The following is a 25,291-nucleotide window of genomic DNA, read 5'->3' on the forward strand; positions in this document are numbered from 1 at the left end:
CAGTCCATCAACTATGACCAAGTCGTATGCTGCTCTTCATAATGTAAAGCCCATATGAGACTTGTGTTTGCAGACTTCTCCCCTCAGGGCTGTGCCCTCTCACCTCTGCTCTTCATCTTCCATACCAATGACTGCAGGTCCACCCACCCAGACGTTCATCTGGTTAAGTCCACAGATGGCACTGTTCTCCTGTCCCTGCTCTCAGGCCCATCACACCACCATACCTCTGCACTCCATGAGTTTGTGGAGCGGCGTGATATATCTCTCCTGGAACTAAACGTAGAAAAGACCAAAGAGATGGTGCTGCCCTTCTCCTGCAAGCAGAGGGAGCTGGCTGCAACAGCTGTCTGCACAATCCATGGGAAGACAGTAGAGATAGTGGATGTACACAAATAGCTGGGTACAATTTCTGAAAGCAAGTTTGCCTCCAACACTGAGGAGATCCTCAGAAAATGTCAGCAGTGTTAGTATCTACTGGGGAAGCTCAACACTTTTGGTGTCAGCTCGTTCCATCAGCCTGCTAAACAGGACCCACCTGCAGGGCATCGCCAAGGTCTGCTCCAAGAACACTGGACTTCTACTTAGAGCACTTTGCACCCTGTGTGTTCAGCAGATAGTGAGGACAGTGAGCAGGATCCTCCAGCGTTTAAACGACTCCCCTCAGGATGTCCGCTCTGCTGTCCAGGATGCAGCACTCGAGACGAGGAGAGCCAGCTTTGTTCCCAGGACTGTTCAGCTCCTCAACTTCCAACCATCACTCCTAGCTCCCAGGATTACCATGACCTGGATGACCAGGAATCTAACAGAATTGTGTGCTTGTGTACCCACATTAAAAAGTTAGTCTGGAATCTCTGGCATCCAAGTTTTGTTTAGGCCAAAATCATTAACATATGAGATCAACTTGAGTTAAAGAAGACGTGATCATTTTAGCCGTCCGGTTGGATTCATTCATTGAAAGTAGTGTCTGTCCAATACTTTTGCTTTGTTTTCTGGTGGAGAAGTTAAACACTTACATATAAAAAGAAATGGTCACACATTAAAATCCCTCTGTCTGATTATCTGAAAGTTGGGAGAATACAGTGGAGATCGTGTTTGATAAGTGACAGAAAAACCAACAGGTGTTTGTAGAATTTTACTGGTTTACACATTCATTGATAAAGGTTTTCACCAGAAATGAGCAACGAGTGACATTTTGTCAAGGAGCATGAAGTACACTGTAAGTACATATACACAGTGATAACACAATTTGCTGAATGGTGACAAAGCGAGTGTTGATAGGAAATGCACAAGGACCAGACATACAGACGCCTACAGCTGGTGAAGAACCATTAATCTTGCAGTGATTGTTAAAGCTGCATCATGTCACAATAACTACTGTAGCAAAATACAAAAATAGTCTTTTTCTTCAAGAAAAAACCTGCCATGTCTTCCTAAGAGCAACAGTGGTGATGGTTCTTCACAGGAAACAAGATGTCTTTGAAAAATAGAGCAAAGACTGGTGTAAGCAGGCGATAAGGTAAAGCACCCTGTAGTGGTCAACCAGAGGTCTGAGCGCCACAGCAGCAGCTTGAATCACAGTATATTTATAGCAACACGCTGTATCAGAATCATGGAATTTGGAAATTGAATTCTAAAACATTAGTAGAAACAATTTGCAGAATAAATACATCATACAACAGAAGTGAGAACACCTTGTGCAGTATCACTTAAACATCAAAAGACTCAACATTGTATCAGTAATCGCATTACTTCAAAGTCAAACAGTCGAGTATTTTCTTTTATGAACAATCAAAAACAAACACTTTCAAAACAGAGTATTGAAAAAAACCAAGTAGTAGAACTTGTGAGTGCACTTGTGAGGAGAAATGACACACAAGTTACAAAACCTGTGATCATTAAAAGCAAACTGAATTCACCTGTGATTTACCATCAGTCTAACTGCATGAACACGGTTCTAAAAAGAGCTGAGAACACCAGAACTTTGTCAGAACTCACTTCTGTTGTATGTTGTAGATAGGATGTCTGCTTTTCTCAATCAAATGAAATCGCCGAATGTTGTTTAACCCAAGACAGAGTAAAGAACTAGTTTTAAGATGTCAAACATTTGCTTTTAGCCTCTCAAATGTGATGATTTGATGCTTTTTCTTGGCATACATAGTATTAAATGGAATATCTTTGGATCTGGGACTGATTGACCACAAGAGCACATCTAAAGACATGACTGTGTTCTGTGGGAAATTACAGTAGGTATTTTACTTGCATACACTGTGATAAATTTGTTAAAATAACCAAATAATCAGCAGCTTAGCTGATAATGACAATCTTTGCTTGCAGTCTTATCTGTGAACAGTTAGTTAACAGCTAAGCATTTGTTAAAAAATAAAAAACATAACAAAGGCAAAGCACAAAGTTGGGATTTGTCAAAGAAAGGTTAGGTTCAGGTTTCTCCTAATTCAGACTTAAACTCTACAGCAGACCCCTGGTTGCCATCTCTGTGGGCATCATTACACAGCTGTTGGTTACACCTCCATGATTGTACCAGCAAGGGGCAAATATATGGACTGATAAAGCAGTAAAAAGCTTTGCTGTAATTATTTACTGCCTGAGAGGGTTACTGTCCAGCTCTGGCCTTCTCATCAAACAGCACCTGTGGTTTATTTGAAGCAGATGACGTTGTAATCACTGAAAACCACAGCAACTCAAGGCCCACAGTAATGTGTTACATGTAGAATGAAGCAAACACTGGTCCCAATGGTCAAACTACCAGTTTGAGAACAGCTCCTGTTCCAGTCTGGCTTTTTGATATATAGAGGCAAGGCAATGAATCTGGCAGGTTTGGCTTTTCATCTACAGCTTTAGCTTTGCAGATTTGGGAAATTCACCAGAAATAGTGCACAGTGTGTCAAAGATTCAGCAGTGATCGATCAGAGAATCCAGCTCTCAATCTTTGCAGATAGTTCCTATAAAGCACCCCAGTCCTGTCTACTACTTTTGTGCAAAGCAGTGAAATTTCATTGCATTTGAATTCTGATGTGACTACTGGGGTGCACCTTCGACTCCGGCGCTGCTGGGCGTCCAGGTATTTGAGGGTCCGACCCCGGAGCTGTGCGGCTGAACGGAAACCTCCTCCTGATCTGTGGACTCCTGCTGAGGAGGCTGGCGAGGCAGACGGGAGCTGTGCATGATGTGGGCGTCCAGCATCTCCAACAGGAGGTCGTACAAAGGCACCATGTTCTTCATTTTCATGCAGTGAAGATGGTCCATGCCTTTGTTACTGCAAATTTGGAAAGACAAACAAAGAGTTGGAACAGCAATCAGTGCAGTAACCCAAAAGTAGTTTGGTCTGCACTGCTTTGTGTAATAATGGGGCAATAAAATACATTTAAGGAAATGAGGACCATGTTTCCACATTACACAAATTATTATTATTACACAAGTGTTTCATCAGAGCATTCGATGTGCACGCAGTAGGAGCATGATGTAGGGAGTCCTGTTACCTGGCATGGCGGATATGTGAGAGCAGCATGAGCAGGTGGGCAAGGCGGGTGTACTGCTGGCGGAAGGTGAGGCCGGTTTTGCCGATAGCCGACACCAGAGCGTCCGTTACAGCGTCCAGGAGAGATAGCAGTTTGGAACGACTCTGCAGGTCCTCACTGCCCTCTGAGGAGCTGAGGCACATGTCTGGTAACAGAAAAAAAAACACACACACACACGTCAGGGTTTAAACAAGGGCTGTTTTAAATGTACATAACAATTCAAGTGCAGTTAGAATTAGATGATGGCTCTAACTACCACAGATATTTTATGACAAATGTTTTAAATTTGTTTCCATACTTGTCTCCTCTCTGCTCTGTGGAAACACAGTCTGCAGTTCAGCCAAAAACTGTCTAAATGTTTGTCACTTGAGTCACTAATGTCTTCTTCGTTGTGCTGAGGAGCTGGAAACTGTTGAATGAATCTGGTGCCGATGGTATATTTTGGGTGGATTTTAAAATGAGACATATAGAATAAAGTGATTTTGATGAGGTATCAAAGCTTTGATTGAGTTGAGTTTTTCAACAACACTGCATGTTGCACATGATTAGTTTAGGGACTGACTCAAAGTTAAAAATCAACCAGTTTCTGACTCTGATAGATGGGGTAATCTTGGCAATTTGTTTTTAAGATAACATGTCTTTCAAACTTGCCTGCAGGTTCTAACAATAATCACATGTGGCTCTCTCCTACACGCTATAAAGAAAGACTATGAACACTGGCGTTTCAAGCGCTGCTATTACTACATAGTGAAATAAAACCAATTTCTGTGGCCAGTGTGGAAGAGCTTCATGATGCAGACCACTGGACGCTCGAATCATACCACTCAATGAGAAGGATGTTGAATTGCTCTTGCCTCCATCCTGCTCATCTTCACACAGGTAGCTTCGTGCTGCTCCGAGCATTCAGCAGAACCACAGAGAGCGGGGACTCAAACCACACACAGTGTCCCTTTAGGGGTTTTCTCTGCTACCTTATTCACTAACCGTGTGCAGACTCACATCATCACAAGCTGAGACACCAATCAAACATTCGACTGCGGTTTCCCGTCCTGGAGACCCATGCACACTCAACCTCACATGCAGAACATGGCACATGGAGAGGACCCTACCGGCGTATGTCCGCCCACACACACACAGACACACAAACATGCTCTACTCACTGGAGTTAAGGAGGATCATGGCCTTGAGGCAGACGTACTCCTCCCTCTGCAGCTTGAGCTCTCTCACCCGGGACGTGGCAGCGATCAGCATATCAAATATCTCCGCAAACCCCTGGACACAGCTCCCCTCCTCTCTGCCACAGAAAGACACAAACATTTGCAATTATTTATCATTGGCAACTCCACCAGATTATGCTGAAGTGTACAGACGCTTCTCTTAAACGCAGCATAGATTTACCTCCCACCAAGACATAAAAGCGGACCTGAAGCGTACTCATGTGGCATCGAACTCAACTGTAAAGGCAGAAAGCTCTGAGGCTGAATACTCAGGTAACTTCATTGACACATCTTTCAGTTGCAGTTTTCAGTTTTGACTGAAAAGGTGTACAAAGAATGAAAAGAAAAAAATCAATTTTCCCGTGAACCTTGCGCTGCAGCATGTGAGCCTTGTGGTGAGAGGGCCCAGGAAGGTTCCCTGCAGCTTCTGCAGCAGTTTAGAAGCACAACATGAAACTAGCTGGAACCAAATGTGAGAAAAAGAAGTCCCAATGCTCATATATTCTCACTTTCTCAGTGACAAATATCTGCATGTTAATGTTAGGAAATAAATCATGAATAAAGCAAGTGAAGCCGCATCTGTTATTCATTAGCAGCATGAAGTGAATGTGGGATGGATGATGTTCTATGACGGCAGTGCTTCATACTGTACATATGAGAGGTTTGAACCATTCATCCATTATCTATACACTGCTTAATCCTCACTAGGGTTGCGGGGTGCTGGAGTCTATCCCTAGTATTTTTCCTTGGTGGCTCTCCTTTGGGGGATGATCTTGTTCCATGGATGTCAATTGATTTGTGTGAGTTCCTGACCAGGGCTACATTCAAAAATTGCATACTTTTTCTTTTTACTTTTAGAACCTACTGTAGCTCTCCTCACCAAGTAGGTACAGTTTCATGCAGTTTGCATACAACTGGGACATGTGTCATTGTAATACTGTGCCTGAAACTTGGAGAGTCACAGTCTGTAGTGCTAAATGCTCTGTCATCTGTGTGTGCAGTTTTAGTGGTTTAAGCTTGTTTATACTCTGTGCAGGTATGTCACATACATTACAGTGTCTCTTTAGAGGTCTGCGGGTCAGAATAGACAGAAAAGCTGCAGGCTTGCATACTTCAAAATATGACCGAATGCAGTAGAACATCTGGGTATTTTTGGCATACTTCATTTAACATAACGTGTACTGGGACAGGGCTGCAGGGTGGCTCGGTGGGTAGCACCGTTGCCTCGCAGCAAGAAGGTTGCCAGTTCGTGGGGAGTTTGCATGTTCTCCCCGTGTAGGGTGGGTTCTCTCCAGGTTCTCTGACTTCCTCCCACACAGTCCAATAACATGTTGAGGTTAATTGGTGATTCTAAATTGTCCATAGGTGTGAATGTGAGTGTGCTTGGTTGTCTGTCTCTAAGTGTAGCCCTGTGATAGACTGGTGACCTGTCCAGGGTGTCCCCTGCCTTCGCCCTAAGTCAGCTGGGATAGACTCCAGCCCCCCGCGACCCCAGTGAGGACTAAGCGGTGTATAGATAGATAATGGATGGATGTACTGGGACATACTGAATCTTTTTCACCCTTAACGTGAGCACCTCACCTCTGTGCCTCCCTTTGTCTTTGTATTTTTGGTGTAATTCTGTAAGCGTTCTGTGTATCTACTCGCTGGTGGTTATTTGTTGTCTTTGTGTGTTCTGTAATTTCTTGTCAGTGGTTTCCTGTAGCCTTGTGATTTTCGGTATCTACCTGTTGTTGATTACTCGTTCCCCACATGTGTCCTGTAGCCACTTACTTGTGGTTACTTACAGCTTTGTGCTCTCTTTGATTTATTGTACTGAGGCACTCCTCTAACTATCATAACCTGGGCCAGGCTCTGTAAAGTTCACACATCTGAACACACTTTTGCAGTTACTGTTAATAAGGTACACTAGGATCAGGCTGCTGCAGCCAATGTCTTTAGTTTGGGTAGTTTATCTGTTCCTGTTTGTGGTTCTATTTTATTAGTTTCACTCATTTAGCAACACCCACATTCCTTGTTTTCACTGCATTTTTTTCTCCTTTCCTCATTAGTGATGCTACTAACAATAAAGCAAAGCGAAAACAACAGGTTTTGTTGATGCCCTGCAACCTAACAGAGTTGAGATGTAACACTGATAAATATCTATGCTGGACAAACACTGTTTTACTTATCACCCAACATATTTGACAACCCTTTGGCTGATTTTGGAGGTTCATGAACCTGAAAGGCAGAAAAGACTTAAAGTATAACACATCCACTGACCAACCACAACAGTAAAATCTAATTCTCAATGTGACATAACTCCATTGTCTGGTTTAGATATTTTGGCATCAAATTTGAACTAATCATGACATTATAGACATCTCAAACTAGAATCCTGCCTTGTCAGAATCTAATTACAGATATCCTGAATTGGAGTTTTTAGGCAAAAATGATGCTGCAGACATCTGTAGTTACATCAGAAGCTACAGCAAGCATGAGGCAGCTTGCTTTTCAAACAACCACATATGACAAACCGTTGTACTGTCATGTCAGAGCATCCTTCTAGTTAATTTCCACAAGTGTCTAATGAGCGAAACTCTTGTTCTTCGCAACCTCATCATTTATGACCTCTTTTCTATCTAGCTACATTTTCTAACAATCGTATTCGCCACAGAAGCCGCTGTTACTTCTGCTAACACTGTTCTGATGCTTTACTGGACCAGCATCTAATGAGAAGCCTCATATGGGCAGCGTCATGCACCAACATTCAGACAAGCAGAATGAAGTTATAGCAATCTGGAAAAAAAAACATTCTGACTAGTCACCATGTAATTATGATTAGTCAGGATGATGCTGTTAATACCTGTAATTTGTCTGTAAATGTCAAAACACCTTGGCGTATTCTTTTTGTTCTTTTAGTGGCGTGTTAATGTGTATCTTTCTGAACATTGTTATTAGTGCTCTTTATAAGTACTAAAAACTGGAGTCAAATTACTCCATATTTGCAAGCATAATCCTTTATTCATGTAAGTGACATGGTGGTGGTTGGAGGTTTTGGTGGTACCTGCTCAGGCTGAGGTCTGGGGAGAAGATGAGTTTCCCTGGATGGTCCACTGACCTCCACATCAGTCCGATCATCAGCACCTCCAGCCAGCAGCACTCCAACAGGTGCACCTGGTCCAAGAGGCCGAGCTCGACAAAGCCTGAGGAGAGGACGTGATCAGACAGTGCATGACTGTGTATGTGCAGACCAAGCATATCACAGAAACTTTATTAACGCTAATGAATTTTGGTCAGCCTAATTAAAGAGGCCAGAAGAGCAACTAGGCTGCAGCAGGAGGGCATAATAAAGAATAGGAGATAAACAACAGCAGCAACACAACAACACAGTAGAAGAATGCTGTGTGCTTTCTGGAACAATGTCTACAGTCAGTGACAATAAATGCTACCTAACACTGATTAACGAGCCAACGGGCTGTAACCAAGGCACTTGCTGAGTGCTCAAGAAATCAGAGAAATACACATTTTACATTGTGTCTGTATCTGTATTTTCTTCAAAATCCTGGTTGTGAATCACCTTCTCATGCCTTCTGAGTGAGGATATTAACTTTCACAGACAGTTAAAATCAGCTGTTAACTGACAGATTATTAATAGCAGATGAGTTTTACTGATCACAATCATTTGTTTAAAAAATTACTAAGTCTCTGTTTCTTGAGGCCTTAGGCTAACTCCCCTGGACTGCTGTTTGTAATAACAGAAATATTTGTGCATGTAGAAGAATGCAGTGTGTACATTCACTGAGCACCTTATTAGAAGCACCATGCTAATTGCTACAAATACTGTGTCGGGCCTCCCATCATCAATATCACAGGATGCTGGAAACATTCCTTTGAGTGTGACATCACATTGATGTGATTTCATCCCATCTTTTCTGCAGATATGTTGACTGTACATTTGTTCCGTGAATCTCCTGTTGTACCACACCCCAAAGGAGTTCTAGAGGATTCAGATCTGCTGACTTGGGGCGTCACTGAAGTCCACTGAACTCAACATCATGTTCATGAAACCAGTTTGAGGTGACTTTTGCCTCGTGAGGAGGTGCATCATTGAGCTGCAAGCAGCCATTAGAGGATGGGAATTTATTGGTATTCAGCTGCCAAAAGTGTGTCAGAAAACATTCCTGACATCAATTAACCAGCAGCAGCCTGGACTGTTGGCACAGGGCTCGAGTCCATGGATTCATGCTGTTGAGTCAGACTAGTGGCACAGCCCCTGGTGTTTGTGCCGTCTTGTTTATGTGGTGGACTTGTGACAACTGTGTGGGCCCAGGTGTGGCTGGCTGAAGACCATGCTCCAGATCCCACCTGGCAGGCATCAGGGACGATTGCCCTGGAGCTCCAGACCTGCTCTCAGTTTCCCGCCTCCTGTCTCATCTGATTGGTCCACAAACCCAGAGCCCTCCTCCAAGACCCCAGCAATCACCACACCTGGTTAGAAATCTACAACCAACCTCTCAGTCAGGGCAACTGGGATTTAACCTGAACAGTTTGCCCTGGTGCCTGTGTCAATGTGTTTTGTTTGTTAAACAGTAACTGCTGTTGGAGGCTACTAACTTAGTAAGCCGAGTCTTAGAGAAGACTGACGCTTCAGTTAGCAGCTGTCCAACTTAATTTAGGAGTTACTGGTATCTTGTGTAATGTGTGTTTTGAGGCATTTGTTTAGTTTCTTCTAGCAACACCCAATCATTTTCTTTGTATTATCACAGTTTGTTTCATTACTGAGCAATAAATTGCTTTACCTCGACAACCAACAACTGTTTTTTTGTTACATCCAGCTGACCCTAGAGGCTGGATTGTAACAAACTGGGACTTGTCTGGGATCCTAAATGATCACAAAGGTAAAGTAATTTAAGACTTTAGTAACTTCTTGTTGTTTTTTTTCTGATTGGTTGTAGGTAAGTTGGCAGCTTATATTAGCAAATGTGTTTGCAGCTGCCTGGGGTTTGTATTTTAAGGGGAGGGTGTTTCGGCCCCTAGGGTTTGTGCCGTCTTGTGTTGTGGTGGATCCCTTGTGGACTCTGTGAAGGGAGACGTGTGGTAGCGACCTGGAGAGCCTGTTCCAGCCCTGGCTGCCACTTATTGCAGTGAAATTAATCTGGCGCTTCAGATCTGCACTCCAGCACTTGTTCTCCCCACCTGCCGTTCCTTATTGGACCATCACCAAGTTCCCTCTACCCTCACTCAGCCAATCCAACAGCAGCAATCAACACACCTGGACTATAAACCAACAGGCAACCTCCAGTCAGGGCAGCTCAGATTTAATGTGAACAGTTTGCTCAGAGGGGTATACTGCGATGCAAGTTTGACATAGCCAGGCTTTCTTTGTTAAAGCCGATTTGACAAAACCGAAATCCCCAGCCAGAGTTTACGGGTATCACAAAGGTGGTTATCAACTTTCTTTGTCAACTCAGACTTTCTGCTTCAGACTCTGTGCGCATTCACATAAAAAGGGGCGTTGAACGCGTCACGTGACTCTTCTGCAAAAAATGAAACAATGGTGTGCAGCTGCTTCAGTCAACACGTTGTTTAAACAGAGAACAGAACTAATGTTATTGATCGAACATTCTCTGTAACAAATACCAGTAGAATAATCCATTTTCTAATCTGTGTTCTATCAGCTACAGTACCAGCAGTGCAAACGGACTTGACAGAAAATCAGAGCCAAACGTAAAAACATATTTGGGATTTTTGCATCGCAAACTTAAAATGTCACTCGTTGTGGTGGGATATGATATATATTCACCCGCAACCTGCCCCAGCCGCTGCCGCCGATGGTGGCAACAGAACTTCTGTTGGCAGCTGCTAACTTAGTGTGGGAGTTAGCTGAGTCTTGGTAGAGACTAAAACTCCAGTTAGCAGCTGTCTAACTTAGTTTAGGAGTTACTCGTGTCTTGTAATGTGTGTTTTGAGGCACTTGTTTGTGTTTTAGTTTCTTTTGTTGATTATGGGTGTTATTGTAATTAAGTTTGGCTCAGGAGTTTAGTTGTTTTTGTTTAGTTTCCTAAACTCTGTTAGCCTTGGTTTGGGTTTTATTTGGTTCTTTGATTTAGCAGCACCGATTAGCCTATTTTATTTGTATTATCACAGTTGCCCATCCACCTCAGGGTTCAACACGCTGTTTATACTGAGCTGCTATCTAGCCCAGCAGTAGCACTAGCCCAGTTGTAAAGAGCAGTTTTTAGAGTTAACGTAGGCTTTCTCTCAGTTCCAACCCATCTGGATTCCATCACCAGAACTGCACTCAAGGGATGTATTATGAAACTAGAGACTGTAATCAACAATCAAAGTCAATCAGATCACATTTTTCCCTTATTCTGATGTTTGTTGTGAACATTTACTAGCCAGTGTCTGCAGGAGTTCATGCAATGCACTGCTGTCACATGATTGGCTGATTGATAACTAGATAAAGACGTGGGTGTACAGGTGTTCCTAATAAAGTGCTCATTGCTTAGGGACTATTGTCACCATAAAGGGTACATGGTCTGCAACAAGAGGACCATTTACACTGCAGGAATCCGGGGCAGATGCAAACATTTACAAAAACAGCACAGTAATCAGCCCTTTCGACTTTTCTGTTTCATTGTATTATAGATCAAACAGCTCCAACCGCAATGTTATCTCTGAGTGCACTCAAACAAATAGTAGTTACTGACAAAACTGAAGCTCTATAATTTCGCTGGAAACAGAACAATGGAAGTTTATGTTAGCCTACATGGTGAATATTATGTCATTGAGAGAGAAGTCGTCATAAAGGCACCAAAAGGGCAGAAAAATTGCTCGAGTTGTCCGTTCTGAGTTTAACTATTCAACGCATTCTCTGAACCAATTAGCACTGTGGAAAACATCATATTGTTTAGGAAGGTCATAGCTACCAAAGTAACATCCACATACATGCAAAACTCAAGGTTTCACCGCAGAACATCACACTGCAACTTGCTTTCCTCTCATAGTGCATCTTTTCCTCAGGTAAACAACACAGACATGCACCCGGCCATCCACAGGATTTAAAAGAACAACGCCAACCACACTCTGACTAGTCAGCTGTTATGTAGTGCCATGCGCAGCAAGTGTCAATACACTCTGTGTTCTGACACCTTTCTATCATAGCAGCAATAAGGTTTTCAGCAATTTGTGCTACAGTAGCTCATCTGTGGGATCTAAACATGTTTGATTTCACCCAGACTATAACCACTAAGTACACACAAGCAAATCACTTTAGGATGAGGGGGGAAAGGCTTCTGCATCATGATGAGGAATCCCACTATCTCAGTCTGATACTGTCTGCAGTCAACCTGCATGTTCGATAAACAGAGATCCTCATTCTAAGAATTATTACGGTCATTACCAGACTCCCATTCCTACACTGCTGCTCACTTTTACTACACCAGGACTCATAAGCTAAATAAAGCAGAGACAATTACTGTGTCTAGCCTAGATAAAGTCATTACCTCTGCTTTCAGAAGACATTGCTGCTCTGCAGCAATGCTTAAAATAAGAGACATAAAAACAATACACAGATGTGTTATTCTAGCTATTATTCAAGAAACTATTTTAAAAAATATATATATTTTTAACAATACTTTGCATTGTTGTAAATTCCACAAAATGTGTTTTACTATGTACTTTAAACATCTTCTGTATCTTTTCAGTGTTGCTCGTGACATCTAGCTAATCTATTAACACAACACGTATCACATCTTCCACAGAAATGGAAACCAGATATAGTGTCTGCAATAACAAGTGTTTGGATATGAAGGTGGCAAGATATTGGAAAAAAAAATATTTTGTGATATTTTGTTTTTCTGCGATATATATACATACTACAATGTGGAAAAATACCAGAATTTTTCCCAGCTGATTAAACAGAATTCATCATTATAGATTGATTAGGGTGCTTTTGTATATTTGTAGGAGAATCCATATCCATAGAATAAAAAAAAAATAAAATAAACATTTAAAAATGCAAAAAAAAAAAAAAAAAAAGTGTTTTCACTGTGAAAATTACTTTTAGGTGGGAGCCATTTGGAACCTCTCATATGATGAAACACTGGCAAAGCATCTGAAATAGCCGTTTGCTTTGGAGAGTATTTAGATTGGACTTAGCACTGCTTTCACTTCCATGTTGCTCTACAATACTGCTAATGCAAATCTGCATCCAAGTAAAACTCAAAAGTAAGGTTCTTCCTTACCTAAAATCCATTTTTTGTTGCATATTTGTCTATTGGTACACACTAGATTTTACCAATAATCAATGTCTCACATGCAGGCTGCACGCATGTGCACAGAGAAGCCTCCAGTCTCCACCAGATACTACAAGCACAGCAGCTCAGACAGGTGAGTGACTAAAAATGGCTTTGAAAAGAGTAAAAGAAGGCTTTCTGATGTCAGATTAACCAAAAATGAAAACAAGTGGTTTATCTACGTGGGCTGTTTTCTATCAGCACAGAATGTTAAACATCACTATTGCAGTTGTTCATATAATTGTGTGACTCCAAAGTCATGATTAAGATTAATATTCCATTAACTGAGTGGCCCATTTGGGGTTTTTTTTGCAACCAAACCTTCCTTTTCAGTATTTCTCTCCTGTTCTTTGCTCATTTCACTGTGCAAATGTGGAGCCTGGTTGTCTATCTACTTTCACATGTAGCAAAAATACAGTAATTCTGAGGTCATTACCAAACTACACACACCTGGAATCTTCTTGGCCCAGCTGATCATGTGCACCAGCTCCTTATCAGCCAGGTTGGTGAGCGACATCATGACGTTGGCTTCGGTCAGCGGCCTCTTCATGTCCTTCATGAGGTAGATCTCTGGCGGCTCCGCATCCATTATTCGCTCGATCAGCTGCTCTGGGGTCAGTGCAGGAGGGTGTGGCTCATTTAATAAAGCCTCTGCTGGTCCAGTTAACACCTTTGGTCCGTTGGCTCGCCCCTGCGAGGACAGACGGGTCACTCGCCTCGTCTGCGGGTTCCTGTAGTTTCCACGCTCCTTTCGAATACCTTTCGGAACAGAAGGCACGCTGCAAATTACAGTGTGTTTACACTTGTTCTGTCCAGCTTTAATCATGCATATTTGTGTAATGTGGCTGTTCTTTTCCATTCATGCTTGCCATTTTGTGTTTTTGTAATTTTATTTTACTATCGGGCTCTGTGCCTTCATTACCATCCCCAAATGTCTTGTGTTTTAAATAAATGTGGCAGACGTAAGCAGTGAGCAGGCTGGGAGGTTCTGGCACTGTGGAGCTCCTGCTGAGTCAACTGCACTCCCCTGCAGCTAACAGCAATCAGGTTCACTTCAAACAGCTGCTCCACAGATTCATTTTACATGGAATTCATTAACAAGGGCCATTCATGGCTTTTAGAGCGGGATCATATTTCTCTGAATGCGAGGAGGATAAATGCTGGAACCACATAAAAGATGGGACAAAATAAACAAATTATACTGCTACAAATGAGAAACCTGGTGGTGAACTTTCCCTGTGACCACAACCTGACTTGTGTGTGACAAGGGTAAAAAAAAAATAACACAAATACGAAAGCAAAGTCACACTAACCACATTTGGTCATCCCAACTTCATAGCATTTGCGAAGGCGACATGCCTGGCAGCTCTTGCGGCGGTTCTTGTCGATAGTGCACTGGTTGGTTGCTGGGCAAATGTAGTCATTGTGTCCTGAAACAAAGGAGGGAAAATTAAGAGGACAAAGAAAGAAGAAAAGAAACATGAAAAAAACAAGGATCAGTGTGGAGCCAGAACTTCTTAGGTAATACTCCAGGAGCAAGACTATGAAAGGTTACATCGCTGCACTAAGAACCCAACAGACTTGTAGACTGAGACACAAACTCCTGCTGACTGGACTGTCTCAATGGAAAATGAGCACTAGCTAAAGGGCACTAATGGCAAGCTTTCTTCATCGATTTAAACTCCCTCTCTCTTTTACTGTACTGTGAACATGCTACTAACTGTCCACCAAGGCTGTGCAGATACTACATCCAGACACCCACATTCAGCCACAGTAAATGTCAGACAAGAGAAACTCTAAACTTATGGATAAAATCTCATTTTCTGATGACATTTTGTTTTTTTTCTAAATTCATGACTTCGGAGGAGCTCGTAATTATTGATCACTTACTGCAGTGAGGTGTGTCACCGTTGAACTCATGATTGTGTCCCAGGCTGAGATTTGAGCAACACTAAAAATCTACAGCCATGCTCGCAGCTTTGTGAAGCTGCACTTGTAGATAATGTGTTGCTTTCAACTAAAAACAGTTCATCATCTTACATTGCTTGGCATGTAAGTATGCTATCACTTGCTAACAAACACTAAACACAAATTAAAGTTGAAAGGAGCTTTATCAGTTTTGTTGGTATTCGTTTGTAAGACCAAAGTTCTGCACACACAAAAAATGATGATCTAATGATTCCTTTAATGGAAAGTTAAGGGATCAGCAAAGTTACTGTAATTATCTTGACGGAAAACCCCAAAGTCTGTGCCAAATTTTATGGCAATTTGTTCAATAAATGTAACTCCACACACGTCATCGTGCTGTGTGATGAAAAATTAGGAGGATCACAAAGGACAGTGGGAGTAATCCTCTTGGAACTGACAATTTAGTCTTAACTCTGAGAACTCCAAGCAGTTTCTAGGTGTTTTTTTTGGTGCTGTCACATTTTTACTCACTGTGGGACACTTCCTGCACCTCTATGGAAACAGTACAAACATGAGAAGGAGAGAGAACTCAAGCATGTCTTTTCTGCAGCATAATGTTACAATGCCATAAATAATTTAACAAAACAAAACAAAACAGTTTTTGGATAATTTGTTTGACAAAAATTTTAAAAAGTCAACAAAAGTCAAATCAGCAAGTATGACATTTTTCCAAGTGCCCACAAAGTGTTACAAGTAATAGAAAAGAATGGGGCTCCACATGGTTGAGACTTTTAATCCATCCAATAGATGCCGATATATTTTACTAACACTATGCACATTTCAGCGAACACAACATCATCCATGCATCAGTACTGTACATGTTGTGTCTCACCTTGGATGCTCCTCTTGAAGAAAGCCTTACACCCCTCACAGGACCAGACTCCGTAGTGGTAGCCTGAAGCATAGTCATGACACACAGCACAGTAGTGGAGGTCTGCCTTCCCGCCCGATGACACCACGCCCTCCTCGTTCTCCTGGGAACGCTTCCTCACACTCTTACTAACAGATACGGCTCGAGTCATTATTTCTTCCCACAAGAAAAACATGTGAAATAAGCAATCAGGCCTTAGCAGTTACTTAAATGTACTGCATATGATTATAGATCAGCTTGGCTCATGGCAGCATGTGTTAAGCATTGCCAGAGATGTTTACATGACAAAATGAAACCTAATTTTGACCTTTCATGACAAACTTTTGAAATAATTATCCGTAAAATAAATAAAACATCAGGTAAAAATAATCTTTCAGCTGCTGACTAACTTGGGTGATGGTTCTAACTGCATGTGAGAGTCAGGACCGTCCTACCTGGCTGCTAAGACACCGTCCCACGGACTCTGGCTGGGCTGGCTGTGCTGGGGTCGAGCCTGCGAGCGGTGCAGAGGTATGGGCGGCCCCACATGGCCGTGGCTGGGCCAGAATAAAGAGGCGCTTAGTGACTGATGGACAGAGGGACAGTCTGAAATGCTGGGACCAGCATAGCTGAAGATGGTTGGACTGTAGAAAGGTATAGGGGTGAAGTCGTGGCTCAGGTCGGTGTATGGGGACGGGATGCAGATGGGCTGGTTGGTTTCCAGGGACAGATTAGGAGAGGAGGAGCTGAGGATCGGAGAGAGGACACGACTGCCGACTCGACTGGAGTCCACCTCTTGGAGCTGCAGGAGGGGCGGATGCTTCTCTGGAGTGGAGGCAGCGGCCATCACAACAACAGATGCTCTCAATATCACCAGAATTACTGCATCATCAATAAAGGAGGAAAAGAGTCTAAGAAACATGCATATCTTCCCTTGGTGTCGAGTTCACTGTGGTTATTTCCTTATCCACATGTACTGCAGCTCTGCTCGAAGATGAGTGACACAGAAAAACAAAAAAGACAGCAGAGCTACGTTCACAGGCCAGCAGTTACTTATGAGCTCACATGGTGAAGGCTCAAGATTGGTGGATGTGTCAAACTCAGTGTGTTTTACTTGGTTTCAGTTTTGCTCAGTGTGACATGTTAGTGCTGGGACAGATCACATAATCAACATTAGAGCCGACGCTGGTTCTAGAGCAGTCTTGTGGAACAATCCAGAAGATAACCAAAGAGGAGTCTGTTTGATCCAGAATAGAGATGATGGTTCGGTTCTCACAACGACGGTTCTGTTCTCAGTCCAGCCAGAGAGTCACATCACTTCCTGGGAGCAGAGCTGTCCACCTGGATAAGAAACAAAAAGCACAGGCTGAAGTACTAAAATACTGACCACGAACTGATCTGAAAATATATTTAAGGGACAATCATTTGCTCCTATGTGAGCAAATGCAGCAATGAGATACAGTCAAAGAAAGAAGCTACAAGGTGAATCTACAGTTTGGAATATTTTTGCCGATATTAGGTAACTGCGGAGGGACATGCAGAAAGAAAAAAAAAAAAAACAGGGAGGGAAAAAAAATAGAGGTATCTTTTGAGAAAACAAAACTTTCTCGGGATCTTGCAATAACGTTTTCGAGATCTTGCAAAACAAAAGGTATGCAGGTATATACTTCTGGGTCTTTTTGGCAGTATGGAGAAATGACAGTGGAGGACACTCTCTTTACAGGTGGGTGTCCTCCACTGTCGTAGGGCTGCAGGGATCTCGAGGAAGTTACTGCGAGATCCTGAAAATGTTTTGTAAGTTCCTGAGAAAGTTACTAAAAAAAGATACCTTCTTTTTTTCCCTCTCCTTGTTTTTTTCTTTCTCCATGTACCTTCTGGGGTTCCGTAGGTAACATATTAGACAACAATAGAACAAGTACTTCATTCGAGCACAACTGGACTTCCTTCACTTCTCTCTCAAACCATCCGTCCTCTCTGTACAGAATGTGAACATTACTGTCCTTAAAGAAGCCTCCCTGACCCTTTAGATGCAGGCAGACTGCTGAGTCTAGTCCTGAGGAGCTGGCAGGAGAAGAGTGAAGGAAGTAATCATGTTGAACTGGAACTACGATCTCTAAACAGCGGAGAGGGTCCACGACACCACTTATCATTACAATTATAAATCAGTTTTTTTTTAAAAGGGACCATGTACAATGTTAAACATGAATGTTGCCCTCTGATGTATTGCACCAGAGTTCGCTTTAAGCTAATTTCCATCTGCAGTCCCTTGGCAGGTCACAATGAAAACATCACAATATTAAAATGTCACAAAAAAGCTGGACTATAGAATACATGACACAGTGAAACACAACATCACACACAAACTCTTAAGCGTACATACGGACACACACTCACACACAGTGCAAATGAAAAAGACATTAATGGTTGCAGTTCTGAGTGTCCTTAAGCAAGTTTTTCAGCCAATAGAAACAGTTCTCAGGCAGGGCGTTCCACTCAGTCGTAGCTTTTACAGAAAAAGCTGACTGCCCAAAGGTGGTGCGTCGAAAAGGCAGGGAACAGTCACTTGTGGAAGATATCCCATTGAGGAAGCCATCATGTTGAACTGGAACTACAATCTCTAAACACCAGAGAGGGTTCCCCGGACACCACTTATCAGGTACTTGTAATGTAGTCCTAACATATCTTCCCAGAAAGTTTCACCAATACCTTAAACATGTGAGTCTTGGGTTGTTAACAGGCCATGAACCAGATGATTTGGGTCTAAGAATAAATGGGACGTCCTAGCAGTTAGTTAGAACAAAGGAAGCTTCTTGACGAGCAATAAAATATCTTAAAGAACCAAAAAGTCCAGCTGCCCTCTACTGAAGTACTTAGGATGACCTGGGTGACAGAGATGACAAAGACAATTCAGACAACAGCGGCATGATTTAACAAAGTTTAAGAGATTATTCGATCTGGGAAATGAACACTGTCTCTCATGAATTTGGTCGGTTTGCTGTAGATGAATGTCAAAATTGTAACTACTGACCCGGTCATAGCATTGCAAAAGAACCGCTGATTGTGACTCCATAGGATTTTTAAAAAATTCTAATAATAATAACTATTGTTAGATAAGCTTTGACCTATTTTGTCAGACTTTTTAGGTCTATAACTGTCTTTTTGCCTAAATTTAACTTGAAACCTTACAGTAATTGAAGCAAATTCCCTTTGACAAGTCTAAGCTTAGCCTTAATGTGGCCGCCATAGTGGTCAAAAATCTTCAGAAAACTTTTTTTTAGAAGTTAGATTTTTCCTCTTCTTTCACAGAATGGTTATACTTTACATTAATGCTATACAGATTAAAACAGAAAGAAAACAATGCATGTGAATGAGGGCTGCTGAAAGTGAAACTCCAGGCTCCCCGCTGTAACAAAATATTATCACTGGAAGGTGAAATTTCACTTCTACACAAGTGCCACAACTTAAAACGATGAGAGGAAATAGGAATTAGGATTTATGATGTACTGTAGACAGAGACAGCTGGTAGATCAATAAATACAGAGCATATACACACACACACACACAGTCCCAGTGCAGTCTAAGGACAAGTTGGTTTACTGTTACAACATCCAATACAGTAAATCCAGCAGAGTTAATCATTCCTGGGTGGCAGGAGTCTGTCTTCAGTTAAAATTGGTACACGATGTCTCTACCTTTCTGGCATGAACCCTGCTTCTGTAAGTCATTACTTATCCAGCAGAAAAAAGGGCCTATTAATCTTGCCAAATAGCTGAGAGACGCTTTGGTTTGGCTGGCCAATAAAAGTTGATAATCCGTAGGAGTAGTTGGAGTCTTGTGCTGGAAGCGTAAAATGAGCAAAGCAAAACTGGCCGTAATTAAACTCACAAAGCTGCAACTATTACAGTTGGCCATTAATTATTTTGGATAATGCGACAAGTGCCAAGGTGCATTTTTATTTTCACAATCTCAAATTAAACATTCATCGTAAGGGCCGCTGCTCATACTGGCTGACCCAACAATTCTCCCTCCTGTTAATTTCCCTAAGGTACCCTACCAAAGGGATCAATAAAGCTTATCTTATCTTAAAAATGACTAGCTGTGGAAACACGCTGTGCCTTTTAGGCAAACTCAGCAATATTTTACGAATCAGTAACCTTCAAGCATTTTTAAAACAGGTAAAAGTTCTGACAATATATGTTAAATATAACTAGAATCACTGCTTAGTGGTTGTATGACTCGGCCAAGTAGACAAGTTGCAGTCCAGACTTGACCTTTGACCTCATTGATATAAAATGGCATTATTTTATCCTATTAGACACCAAATGGATTCTTGAGTTGTGGCCAAAACCATATTTTGTGAGGTTGTGGTAACCTTTACATGTGACCAACAAATTCCAATCAGTTCATCCTTGAGTCCAAGTGAACAATTGTGCCAAACTTAAGAAGTACTTCCAAGAGGCATAAGAGATATCGCAGTCATGAGAATGTGACGGATGGACAGATACCAAAAATCTGGGTCGTCCGTCGCGCAGAGACATAATAACTAGAAACATTACAACGCACTGCTACATCCACTGTTAATATTTTTGCACATTGACCATATCCTTTGTTTCACTGCAGAGGTGTGGACACATAATGGACCACCAAACACTGAAATACATGGCACATACCGGCAGCATCATGTCCATGGGACATCAAATCAGGCCAACAATTCAAAACCACAAAATATTCAATTTCATCATCATGTTTGATAAAAACAGCATAACAGTTTCACATTTTTAAGTTAGAAGCAGCAAAACTTTGGGATCTTCCCTTTAAAGAATGTCTCATTAAAAATTTTTTTTTTTAAAGTTATACAGGGATGTTACAACAAGTGTATGTTGTTATATATTATCTACATTTATGTTACATTTGCATTAATTTAACACATCTACAGAATTTTAAAGAAATCTGTTCCAGTGCATCAGAAAAATATGGCACATTTGCTCTACGTATTTACACACATTAAAGAATTTTTTTACAATTTGGCCGCGATAGATGATCGCTAAAGGCTGAGTTTTTCTTCATTCTGAAGCTGCTCTAATCAATATTGTTATATTACCGGATCAAATAATGTAAAAAGGCACCACTGATTGTAGAAGGAGCTATCTTCAGACTCTGCAGTTCCCCTAAACTCTACGCATCTTCAACTGTCTGATTAGATTTTTACTTTGCATAATTACATTTCTGATTCATCATCTCTCTCATCTGTGTCGTCTCCAGCTGCAGGAGGCTGCAAACTAATAAACTGAACTAGCTGGTGATATTGTGGAGTAGGTGGAGACCAAAACAGAGCTAAAATTGTTCTGAAACTGGATTCAGAGTCGTAATTCAATTCAATTTTATTCATATGGCACCAGTTCACAACATGTCATGTCATAGCACTTACTTGTGAATTTTAAAGAGAACAGAGAACCCAGTAAGCCAATGCTGTCAGAGATATGACTCAAACTGAATCATAATCTGTCTCCCCATCTACTGGATGTGTACATAAGTAACTGTTAATAAAATGTGTTCCATTTCAACCCAAAGGTTTAATACACTGAAATATGTAGTACTTAGAGCTCATTTCTACTGTTCTGAAGTGTCCTGACAGATTAAATGTGAGGAGATTAAAGTTTGAGCTATTTTCTGTTGAAAGATGATTTATGCTGCTTGACAGCTCATCTGTTACTAAAGGTATTGGCCTGAATCACAAAATGTCAATTACAATGCAGCTCTACATTCAATAAAGCGCACGCTCTAATGTAATCACAGCTAATCTGAGGATATTGTATCAATCTACAGATGATGTGTTGCTGACAGAAACACTGTAACACTGTGTTCTACAATGAGTTTAGTTTCACCGAGTTTCCGGTGACCTTGTGTTTGAAGTCCACGATCTTCCCCCTAAAACAGATGAGTCACTTTAAGAGAGTAGAAAAGAGGTTTTTGATTCTTTAATTACCATTTGGGGCAAAAAGCAGATGTGGCAGAGTTTGCGTTCCCTTTGAAGCCTTGACCTTGCCTTTAAACTTCCTCACTGTCACACTCTGCTGGAGTTGGCAGCTCATTGTGGGAGAAAACCTCCCAGATCCTCCACGACGCTGCGCATCCTGCCTCCGCCGCTATCAGCCAACACAGCGGAGCTCTGACGTGTAAGCTGCAGCTGCGTGTTCAATACTGGGTTCCAGAGCACTACGGCAGCTGGGAAATGTTACTTATGTTACAAGGTTTTAAGCAAAAAAGAAAAACTCGCACAATTCTCATTCTTCAGAAGTCTGTCTCTTAAAACATGACTTACTCTGATTTGAGTTGTTTTTGTAACTTTATTGAAAAGAATCTGAGCTGTTGACATGAAGACAGACTATGATAGAAAACAGCTCAACTAGATTAAATCACTTTGCTTCTTCGTGGGTACATCTGACACGAGAATGCCTTATTTCACTCTTTCCATGCAGTTGCACAGCCAGAACTATTTCCACAGCGCTGTGTGTGCTGGAGGTAACTGAGCAGGGAGACTAGAGGCTTCATGTGCACTAGTTTCTGCCATAGCCTGCATGTGAGGCGGTATGGGTGCAATTTTATTTACATTTTGTCCGTAGGTGATGCACCGAATTCAGGTGAAGAAGAACTTACTGCAAGTCCTATTTTGCCAGATATCAATATCAAAGAAAAAAAATGAATTCTTGGTAACTACTTTGTCAGTGGTACACCCTATAATAAAGGTTTCAAATGGTTTGCAAAGAAATAAATACATAAATCACAGTAAAAAGCAAAGTTTTTTTATGCAAATGCACTTGCCTACATAGTCACGCCAATCATTCTTGAATGATGAATTCTGTCCAAACAGAGTTGCTCATGTGATCTGCTGAAAATGTCTGTATTCTGTATCTTATTTCTGATATGTGTCAGTGGTATCTCAGTGCCACTTTTTTCCAATATCATGCAGCCCTGATTTAAAGGTCTCTCCAGAGATCTCACATCTCTGGTCAGACACTGAGGTTGCAGTAACTCCTCCGCTGCCAAGCTCAGCTAGTTGGTTTTAGAAGATACTCTGTTATCGATAACTCAATTACTACTCAAGCCTTAGCTGAGGCTGTCTCACCAAAAATGACTCTGTTGGACAGATTAGGCAGCAAGGAACCTAAGAGAGTTTGCGTTTGTCAGTGTAGCTAATGAACTTCCACATCCTCGAGCAAACACACGCATGAAGCATACATGTCTCCCCAAAATCACACACACAAAAAAAATCAAAGCCAAATAAAGTAAATTCTGTAGCAGAAGGAACTGTTCCAGGCCATTAGCCAGAATACACAAAAGCTCAAGGCTGTGTCATTTTCCCATTCCCAAATCTCAGTGCCTCCTTTAAATCAGGCAGAAACTGATATGAAACAGCTCTGCAGAAAGAAGTCCTACCTCACTACAGAGCTGAATTGTGCCAGAGAATGTGGAAAAGTCTCATTGAATTGCAGCATCTTCTGCTTCTGACTTAATCTCACAGTCAAAGTAATCTCAGCAACAACTGAAACACATCTTTTGGCACTATAAACTCAATTTCACACTGATTTATCAGTTTATCATTCATCCTCGTACATTTAAAAAAAACTGCAACGTAGTTACATTCGTTTCAACTGCAGGTTTTTGCACAAAATGACAGATTGGAGCTGATTTTGGAGAATGCAGTTAGTGGTGGTTTGTGCTGGATTTCACAAGCATGTTTGTTACTGTTTTACACACAAATTAGGGAAAACCTCTCAATGTAATCTACCCTCATACAAACCACCTGTAACTTACCTCTCTAACATTGTCGTGCTGTCAGCAAAAGCCTTCAGAGTGAAACATAATTATAAGTAAAGGCCACCATCAGGAAGTTAGCTGAACACATGGGTAATTAAAACAAAGGTCAAGTAACAGTGGAGATTGTGTTGTTAGAACTGCAGCTAACAAATGTTTCAACTGGTGATTATTCTGTCAAAAATGTCCTTGATTATTCAACTAATTGTTAAACTTTGCTATAAAATGTCTGAAAATAATTTAAAGAAAAAGTCAATCATTGTCTCCCAAAGCCAAACATGACATCCATTTTGTCCACAACCTAAAAAAATTCAGTTTACTGTCACAGAGGAGGGAAAAAATAAAATTATTCAGTTTTTAGAAGCTGGAAGAAAAGAATTTAGACTTTCTTTTCCTTATAAAATTAGTTTTTTAAAAAATCAATTATTTAAAGAATTACTGATTATTTTAATAATTGACAAATGGATTAATTACCAAGTAGTTATTATGAGCAGCAGCTCCTGTGAGAACTGGAGTTATATGATGAGGACATGCAGTGTAAAAACACTTGCAACGGAAATATTATACAACAAGTAAAACTGACTGATAAAAAAAAGAAAAAATATCCTGAATTGATTGATTCTGGTCTGTCACAAGCAAAACTTATTTCCCTGCGATTGTTGTGTTTTTCTTTCTCGTAGATGTTTTGGGCTGTTTCACATCTATCAGGTGTCAAGACTGCTGGGATTCATCTTAAGTATGTCATATTTATTTCTAATGTCTGCCTCAGTCTTAATGACACAGATGAAATCTTTAATTCTGCACACATAATAGAGGACAAGGGAGACCATCACTAAATCTCATCAAACTGCTGCAAATAAGTAAAGCTGACAAGGTAGGAGCAAATCACAGCACAGAAATGTTTGGTCACACTACTACATTAATTTCGTGATGAGGTGCTTGAATGTCCTCAGATCTCTCTATTTTTATCCAGAACCCAAAGATATTCAGTTTACTATCACAGAAGAGGAAAGAGACCAGAGAGTATGTACGTTTAAGAAGCTAAAATCAGAGTTTTTTTTTTTCTTCACCGATTAACAAAATAACTGTTTGTTATTTTAATAAGTGACAACTGATCAATTAATCCACTCATTGCTGCAGCTCTACTAATATTCACCCCCACATCTGTTGTGACTGTGGTCATAATGAGCAGCAGCTGCCACAGCTGGAGCTCTCGCACACCGTTTGACTGACAAGTGACGAGAGGAAACACTATAAAAACACTCAGCATCGGCACTAGTATACAACAACCAAAGTAAAACAAATCGATAAAACAAGCAATCAAAAAAACTAAATGAACTGCTCATATGGTCCTTTCAGTAGTCCTGTCACTATTCCTCTGTGATTCTTGTGTTCTCGTTCCACGGGGAAGGGAAGGCAGAAAGTAGGGTACCTGGAATTAAGTTAAGCTTTGGCACCTTATGTTTGCCTCAATCTTATGTGCTAAATCTTTCATTCAGCACATTAAATTGTGAGAGGACAAGTCAGATCGTCTGCCGGCCCACACAGTTTGTGCAGCTCAAAAAGTCGACAATTCTCAGTCAATGCACAGAGAATTTTTGACAGCACTATTTTACACACTCA

At 41.2% G+C, this 25,291-nt stretch overlaps 1 protein-coding gene across 1 annotated transcript in view; it reads right to left on the reverse strand.

Annotated features, from left to right (window-relative positions):
• Positions 1–1,117: 1,117 nt before the first annotated feature.
• esr2a (estrogen receptor 2a) overlaps positions 1,118–25,291 on the reverse strand; it is a 25,508-nt gene continuing 1,334 nt past the window's right edge. The window contains exons 2-9 of the mRNA XM_008297298.1: positions 16,309–17,194; positions 15,836–16,002; positions 14,349–14,465; positions 13,486–13,794; positions 7,800–7,938; positions 4,697–4,830; positions 3,498–3,681; positions 1,118–3,274 (exon numbers count right to left, since the gene is read on the reverse strand). Coding sequence (XP_008295520.1) covers positions 3,037–3,274; positions 3,498–3,681; positions 4,697–4,830; positions 7,800–7,938; positions 13,486–13,794; positions 14,349–14,465; positions 15,836–16,002; positions 16,309–16,775 — 1,755 coding nt within the window. The 5' untranslated portion in view covers positions 16,776–17,194 and the 3' untranslated portion in view covers positions 1,118–3,036. The remainder of the gene's footprint in view (positions 3,275–3,497; positions 3,682–4,696; positions 4,831–7,799; positions 7,939–13,485; positions 13,795–14,348; positions 14,466–15,835; positions 16,003–16,308; positions 17,195–25,291) is intronic.

The sequence above is a fragment of the Stegastes partitus genome, unplaced genomic scaffold (genome assembly GCF_000690725.1).
Source record: "Stegastes partitus isolate 25-593 unplaced genomic scaffold, Stegastes_partitus-1.0.2 Scaffold1207, whole genome shotgun sequence".
Lineage (NCBI taxonomy): Eukaryota > Metazoa > Chordata > Actinopteri > Pomacentridae > Stegastes > Stegastes partitus.